This window comes from Gekko japonicus, unplaced genomic scaffold, assembly GCF_001447785.1.
Source record: "Gekko japonicus isolate JY-2015 unplaced genomic scaffold, Gekko_japonicus_V1.1 scaffold462, whole genome shotgun sequence".
Classification (NCBI taxonomy): domain Eukaryota; kingdom Metazoa; phylum Chordata; class Lepidosauria; order Squamata; family Gekkonidae; genus Gekko; species Gekko japonicus.
In genome coordinates, this window is record NW_015175369.1 from 888,715 (window position 1) to 897,280 (window position 8,566).

Genomic DNA, 8,566 nt, shown 5'->3' on the forward strand with positions numbered 1-8,566 from the left:
CAGTGTTCCCGCTAAGCTGAGTTAGTGTGAGCTAGCTCACAGTTTTTTAGCTTCCAGCTCACACATTTTTTTTGTCTTAGCTCAGGAAGGATGGCTCCAGAACAAACGAATCTATGCAGCAGCCAAATCGCTCGCTCACAACTTTAATGCCGGTAGCTCACAAAGTAGAATTTTTGCTCACAAGACTCCACAGCTTAGAGAGAGCATTGGCTGGGAGGTGAAAAGAACTAAGAACTAAGTATCTGTCCACCACGGAGGTGGCATGGACAACTCATTTCCTCTTTTAGCCTTTAAAAGGCTGCTGGTTTTTTAAGGCAGATAAACACAGAAAACACCGTGTTGAAATAATAAACACAATATTCACATGTTCTTATAGCCTCTAGTGTATTGTAAACACTTGCAAACTACAACATCACATTTCAAACACTTTCAAACTAAGTTATATAACATGAAGAGTCCAACTGTCTTCTTCCTGATGGAGGATAAATACCAATGTACAGTTATTTGTCCCTGTGTGCTTGTGGTTCTTTAAGGCAAGCAGGCAGGCCGGCAGGAAGAGGTATGCACATGGTATCCATAGTACCACATCAAGGCCATATGGGCTAGGTGAAGTCCTTTGTTCCTCCCTACTAGTAACAGAATATGGAAGACACCATGGTGGAGAAGGGAGGAAGTAGTGCTTGGTAAAGGGAAAGGAGCCGAGATACAGCCAGATTGACTGAAGTGAAGTGCTCTCTAAAACTGTTATTTGCAACAGTTATACCATTCCATGGATTCTTCAATATAGGCTGAATAAAAGCTTTCACAAACGGAACCAAAATGGGGAACAGCGTAGCTCCAGAAGAAGGAGGAGGAGGAGGAGGAGGAGGAGATTATTGGATTTATACCCTGCCCTTCACTCGGAGTTTCAGAGCAGCTTACAAACTCCTTTCCCTTCCCCTCCCCACAACAGACACCCTGTGAGGTAGGTGGGGCTGAGAGAGCTCTTTCCGCAACTGTCCTTGAGAGAACAGCTCTGACAGAACTATGGCTTGTCCAAGGTCATCCAGCAGCTGCAAGTGGAGGAGTGGGGAACCAACTGGTTCTCTGCACACTTTACTACTATGCCAAACTGGCTCTCAACATATGGCGCACAACTAGTCAAAAGTGACCAATGGACTGGAAGCAACTGAATTGCTGGCTATGTCCAGAAAGATGATGTGAAGTCTAGCGAAAGAAAAGGTACAGGAAATTGTGAACCAAATCCCCCGGGATAATAAGTCAAGAATTTAAATCCACAAATGGGCTCCATGGAGTTGACACTAGCCATCAACCAACCAACACAGCTAGAGTCAACATCCTTGAAAAGATGGGAACGGAGAAGTTGTATGCAGTGATGTTTTCTAGATACACCATGCCATTTGATGTGCTGCTTTCGATAGTCCCAAACAAATCCCTCTCTAACTGAAAACCATGGAAGCAGATGTTAATCTAGTACTACTATTCTCTGGGCTCATCCCCACATTCTGCATCCTAACTCTGTCCTAAACCTGAAAACTGTCTCTCACTGGTGGTAGCCAAGCTGGCAGGGACCGACAGTAGAGTTGCCAGGCCTGTGGAAGGCAATCCTCGAAACATCTGGGGCTGGAGCATGGGAAAGGGCTGCAACATGCAATGTGGGGATATCAATTCCACGGGAGGACCTGAGGAAGTGATGTCACCATGTTGCACGACAGTCTATGAATCCCCCCCTCCCAAATCTCTATGACAAAGATCTTAGAGACTGGGGAGTTGCCGCCATGTGATGCTGCCATGTTCATAACATCATCCTCCCACCCAACAGCAGGTAGAGATGCTGCAGGCAGGAGGCTGCCTGCTGTGGCAGTAACCTGGCAAGCCTGTGGACACCAGCATCTCCACTGGTGGAACTAACCGCCCTTTTTGGTTTCTTTCTTCCACGGACTCTAACCTGGGAGAACCGGGTTTGATTCCCCACTCCTCCACTTGCACCTGGCTGGATGACCTTGGGCAAGCCATAACTCTGGCACAGCTGTTCTTGAAAAAGAGCAGTTTCTGTCAAGAGTTCTCTGAGCCCCACCTACCTCACAGGGTGTCTGTTGTGGGGAGGGGAAGGGAAAGGAGTTTGTGAGCCGCTCTGAGACTCCCTTGGGTAGTGAAGGGCGGGGTATAAATCCAATCTCTTCTCTTCTTCTTCTTCTTTTTGAGCACCAATACGGCTGTGCCACCAGCTTAAGCAGTCACTCTATGCCTGGGGGCTAGATGTACCGAGGATCTGGTTCATAAGAAGTCTCTTCCTTATATATTTGGAAAGTTGCCCTTAACAGACACTCGCTATATAGCATGCGGTGCATTCAGCTGGGTGACCTTGGGTCAGTCACAGTTCTCTCAGAGGGTGCCTGTTGTGGGGAGAGGAAGGGGAGGCGACTGTAAGCCACTCAGACTCCTTCAGGCAGTGCAAAGCAGTGTATAAAACCCACCCATTCTTCTTTTGATATTCCCTTCCTATTCAGCTAATTTCTTATAGTGTTCTTCTAGGAATTTATAACATAAAAATGGCAAGCGGTCACAGACCCTGTTTTTGGACTCTCCTATCAGACTGCCAGAGAAGGGAAAGAGAGATTGACAAGCTTCATTCCGCTCCTGGTTCATTCCATTCCGCTGGGTTTTCCATTCATCTGATTTTCATCAGGGAAGATATGATTTTGCTACAGTGTATCAGGCGGCCTGCTTTTGTTAATCTCTTATTAATACTGCGCGGGCAATACAACGCTCCTGATCTTAGCCAAAAGCAATTACACTACCTATATTGAAAAACTCGGCTGGGGGATCAAAGTGGGATAATAAAATCATTTGACAAGGTTACAGAGTTTGCAAAAAAAAAAAAAAACTAGCTAAAGATAGCAGATCCTGAAGGAGAATTTTTTTTTTTTTTAAAGGTAATTTCTTCCCAGGAATACTGAAAGTGGCATGAACAAGAAAATATAACTTTCAGCCCATCTCAGAAGTGGGATCAGCCGGCTTAATCTTTACAGTGCTCAATGCAGTAACTAAAATGGAAACCCTCAAGACAAAGCAAAAAAATGGCTTCTGGGACCATCTGTCTCCGCTCTTGTGCGGCAGAACTCCGGCGCTATGCATGACCATGCAGGCAGATGGGGATCAATGCAGAAACAGCCTCTGAAAACCCAGCTTAAGGTCAGCTACTACTAAGAAGAGCCTTTGGTTCAATGGAATATTACTGAACAAAACACTACGTGGGCGTCTGGCACTCCTGGGCACTGGCATTGAGACTCCTGAAAATGGTCTCAATGGGGACAGCTGAGTACAGAGCACACATACAGGTCAATCCAGCGCAGAATCACTCCAGGATCTGATCCACGGACATCAATGGGCTTGCACTGGAGTAACTCTGCATGTGATTGAGCACTCACAGTGCATTCCTAAGCGGAGTTGCAGCCATCTAAATCCACTGACTTCAGTGGACTTCCAAGACAGCTGCTCCGCTTAGGACTGTAGACACAATATTTTTGCAGAATCACGACTCCATGCAAAACACTGAACGGAACGTCACTCTGGGACTCCTCAGCTGTGAGTTTAAGGGGGTCCAGCCACAGGCTAAATTTGGACAGCCTGGGGACAGCCAATGCCCCCGTCACGGGCAGCGGCTAGAAAGGTTCTCTGACGGCTGCCACCTCTCTGGGTCTCCTTGGGAGGGCCCAGAGCACCCTACCCCTTTATACACTCCTTGGGAGGGCCCACAGCGCCCTACCCCTTTATACACTCCTCTTTCAGTAGGTTTCCCCTTATATGTGACCGAATGAGGCATGAGGACCCAGGCAGAGTCACAAACTATTTTTATTAAAGAGATTTAACAATTATAATCCAGTAATGTACAGGAAAAATGAGCACAGTAAAGGTAGGTAAAGGTAAAGGTAAAGGTTCCCTTGCTCGAAAGCCAGTCGAATCCGACTCTAGGGTTGCAGTGCTCATCTCCGTTTCAAAGCCGAAGAGCCAGCGCTGTCCAAAGACGTTTCCGTGGTCATGTGGCCGGCATGACTAAACACCAAGGACCACGGAACGCTGTTACCTTCCCACCGAAGTGGTACCTATTTATCTACTTGCAATTTCTTGCTTTCGAACTGCTAGGTTGGCAGGAGCTGGAACTAGAGACGGGAGCTCACCCCGTCTTGCGGCACCCGGGTCTTGAACTGCTGAACTACTGACCATCCACAGCCTGCAGTTCAGCGTCTTAACCACTTGAGCCAGCAAAATAGGAAATCCTAACGCATTGGACAATACTCTCCTGGCCTTCTCTGGCTATTTGCCTCAAACTGACTCACCCCTTTTGGGTGAGGGATCCCTCCTTCTGCAGCAGCCTCACCAGCTCTGCTCCCTGGAAGTGAACCCCCTCCCACTTTGGGCAAGGCCTTTTAATCCTTCTTCCCAGGAACCACCCTCTACTCCTTTACTGGTATAGGTTTTTCCTTCAAATCCCCTGTTAACCAATCACAGGGTCCAGAGGGTACCTGGAAAATGTAGGCACTGTAGTCACTCTAATACAGGCTTCCCTGGAGCCACTAGGCCTCCCTAGAGCCTGTAGGCCGCACTACTATTGGCCCAAGATCATGACAGCTCCCCATCTCCTTGTCACCATGTCATAGCAGGTGTGAGTCAGCACCGCAATCCAACAATATAATAGCCTTGTAAAACACAAATGTTTGCTGCCCCCATCTCCGCAGAAGGACAGGATGAAATACACATGAACTCTAATGGACACCAACAGTTACAACATGGTGTACATCAGGTACCATGCCCCTACCTGAGACCACGGTACACGTTTGCCCAGTCACGGTAGACAAGACGGGGATAATATTCTGATGTGGTATAAGGCAGCTTTGTACAACAAACTGTTCCAAATTTGCTGAGCAGAGATAATGGTGAAGATGCTTCAAAAACATCCCTTTGCTTGCCCTTACCTTACCGGCTGTTGCAAAATATTCACCGTCTGGTGACCACTCCATCAGATGCACAGACACCGCTGTCCTAAAGCACAAAGGACGCATGAGATCTCAGCTTAAGCAAAATTTGAGTCCAGTGGGACCTGGACTTAGGATATAAGCTTTAATGAGTCAAAGCATCAAATTTAAGCAGAAATTACTATTTTAAGAGTTCCTTACTAGGGATGTGCATGAACTGAATCACAAAGCAAAATTTGTCATGGAGTTTCCCCTGTTCGTGGTTCACGCACCAAAGTTCGTGATCAGTCTATCATCAGGAATTTCCACAAACTTTTAAAGCAGTTTGTGGTGGTTCGTGCATAGAGCAGAAAGCTGGGGTTTAAAGGGACTCTGATTCCCTTTAAATCCCTGCTTTCTGTTTCTTGCAAAAGCCACAAAAACAGCCGATTGGCTGGGAGTACCTCCCCACTGCTCAGCTGTTTCTCATGCACCCTTTAAAGGGACTGCACAAGAAAGCCCAAAACGGTTGAGGGGAGAGGAGCAGGTTGTTTTTTAGGCTTTCTGCAAACTCCATTTAAAGGGACAGCAGTCTCTTTCAATCCGGTTTGTGGGGCCACAAGCCAAGGGGTTCGAGCGGGGTAGAAGTTGAAGGTAAATAAAATGATCAAGTTCAGTTAGTTAACCAACTTCCCAGTTCTGTTTGGGGTTGAGTTCATGGTTCGGCCACAAACTGAATTTTTTCAGCTCATGCCCATACCTACTCATTACTGCAAATATTAAGTAATATTTATAGCAGAGAGTTAAGACAAAGTAACGTGATAGAGTAAAGTGACAGTCGTAATCAAAATCTCATTACAAATTAGTTTAGCAGCTACATGGCATGATATAATTCATTTTCTAAAACAAAATCTATCATCCATGCAGGATTAGTTTGAACCATTTTGGTGCCCCACAGTTATAAATTTAGAGTTCTGTTGAATAGTGGGGTTTTTCAGAAGGAGAACTCCTTTTAGTTATGAATTTTGTGTGTAACAAACCTGTGGACACCCACTGAAGTTTGATGCTAGGTTTGCTGGTCGTATATTCAGAACAGAGGATGAGTTTTACCAGTTTTTAGAAAGGTGCACGAGTGACTGAAATTTTTTAAAATATAAGAAGTGCCCTCACTTATAATAATAATTTGCTCACAGTAATTATAATTAATAACCAGTTGTAATTATAAATTACAATTAATTAAAACAATAAAACTTAATAATTTATTATAATTAATAATTCGTGCATAATAATTATACATATTCTCATGCTGCAACCCTATGCACACTTCCCTAGGAGTAAGCCCTACTGAACGCAAAGGGAATTACTGTTGAGGAGGTGTAGACATGAATTGCATCTCTCTTTCTAACCCATCTCCCACTAACCGCCTACTTACTTGCATTGCCAGACACATTTCCAGTCATTTAGAACAGGATGAACTTTATCTTCTTTGACATCTTCCTCCTCCTCCTCTTCTTCAAGGGTATCACTAGGCGGAGGGGCCCATAATTGTAAAAAATCTGTTGCTGTCAGCAGCCGGTTACCTGGAAGTAACGGATATTTAACCACAGTAGGAGAGGAAGATAGAAATTCTTATTTTATGCTCATTTTATGTACAGGGGGGAAAGTATATTTGATAGACTTCCCAATGAAAAGGTTTAAAAACTCAGAAAACGAAATTTCTGTCCCGAAAACCCAAACAAAGCAGAAGAGAGCCATGCAAATAGCATGTTCTACTCTAGGGTTGCCAAATCGTAATTACTCACCGGCGGGGGAGCGTTCGCTGGGTCCGGGAGCTGGCTGCGCGTGTGTGCGCGTGTGCGCCGCCAGAACATCACCGGAAGTGACGCAGGACATAGGGCACGTTGGGGGCGTGGCCCAGATCATCGGGGGGGGAAACCATATGGTTTCCCCCCGCGAAGAGCTGGGCCACGTCCCCAATGTGCTGTACGTCTGCGTCACCTCTGGTGATGCAGCTTCAGGGGGCGGAGTTCCCCCCAGGGCCTGATTCCGCCGTGGCGGAAATCAGACCTCCAAAGCGGGGGGAAATCCGCCCCCCGGGGGGATTTGGCAGCCCTATTCTACTCTGATGATACCGGAGAATGAAGGGCCAATCTGGAAGTCACATCATTTAGCCCATGATTAGCTAAGCAATTATCCTAAATAGCGGGGTTCCCCCAACCACTGATCTCCCTCCCAGCTAGTGGGGTTCCCCCTAACTGCTGATCTCCCTCCTGCTCAGAGAATTTTCTCATGCATGGTTGTTAAGGCTACATTCTGACACGCAGATCACACAGTCCTATCACGTCCTGTATTTGTAAGCACATCTCTATTTAACCGATTTTTTTGATCAAAACATCTGTAGCCAGCCCTTCTCACTGTATAAAGGCAACTTAACGGGGCAATGGTAACCAAGTAGCAACAACATTCAAGCCAGAACCTTGAAACCAAAAAGGAGAACAAATATTGTGACTTTGACATCAACACCCACCTCCCCTGCTCCCCGCCCTCCACAGGTATGCTATCCTTCCAGGCCTATCTCCATTTATTAAATAGAGCATCCGCCAATGTGATTTGTTCTTCCAAATGGAAAAAAAACCTTCTTGCCATTGAAGACATTCCTTAAAAGCCCATTTAATGCTGATAGGCAGTCCCAAAATTCTGAAGATCCTTCCAAGTCTAAGAGTGCCATGCTAAGTAGAGTTACACCCTTCTAAGACCACAGGCTCAGAAAGGCACAACTGCAGACAGGATGACCCTCGAGCTCTCTTGCTATGATCTCCCCCGCAACCTCCAAGATATCCAAAATGCCCTTTTGAACTATGAATGGATTTCACAAACTGCACATGCCATGGCCCGTTGCGTACATAAGCCTGGGCTCACAGGAAATGCGCATTTCAAGAATGCTGGCCAGTTACACAGATAATCTTTGCGCTGAGATTGCATGCGATCTAACACTAAGATACACAGGAAAAGAGTAGATGCATCCCCCACCAATATTTTCCACCTGTGCTCTTCCCCCATCCACTGGAATCAAAATACTGTCTCCTGGAGAGGAACCCACCAATAACGTAATACACAGTCACTGAAGACAGTTCTCTGTTACCTTGTGGGTCCCATGCTAAATTGAAGGTCATAGAACTGAGGAAAAACTGCCCCGTTTTCAACCACTGACACTTCAGTTGCTGGAAGAGAACGGTTGGAATTAATTCTTCGGGAAGGAAAAGCATCAAAAGAGGGTGAATTAATTATGGTAATGGATAAGACGGCGGTTTATCAACAGACGAGGCGGGGAGGGGAGAGAGAAATATGCACAGTCACTCTTTATGCAAAGATGGTCCTTGTTTTTAAATTACTGGAACAAAGTTAAACCAGAGAAGGTGACAAAGCCTGCAGTCTTAAAAGACACTTACATTGTTGGATTATTTAAAACCCTGTATTTAAATTTTCCGAAAAGAAAAACAACAACACAAGTATATTATACAAGCATTCAGACAATCAGGGCATTACCACTGTTAAACATTTTGATAATAAAGAACTGGGTACCTTACTGCTGGATTACGGGATAGGAACAG

General features: G+C 45.7%; 1 protein-coding gene across 3 annotated transcripts in view; it reads right to left on the bottom strand.

Moving 5' to 3' along the window:
• DMXL2 (Dmx like 2) overlaps positions 1 to 8,143 on the bottom strand; it is a 107,144-nt gene extending 99,001 nt beyond the window's left edge. For all 3 annotated transcript variants that reach the window (XM_015425487.1, XM_015425486.1, XM_015425485.1), the window contains exons 1-3: positions 8,098 to 8,143; positions 6,388 to 6,535; positions 4,977 to 5,043 (exon numbers count right to left, since the gene is read on the bottom strand). In XM_015425487.1, coding sequence (XP_015280973.1) covers positions 4,977 to 5,043; positions 6,388 to 6,535; positions 8,098 to 8,128 — 246 coding nt within the window. In that variant the 5' untranslated portion in view covers positions 8,129 to 8,143. The remainder of the gene's footprint in view (positions 1 to 4,976; positions 5,044 to 6,387; positions 6,536 to 8,097) is intronic.
• Positions 8,144 to 8,566: the final 423 nt, after the last annotated feature.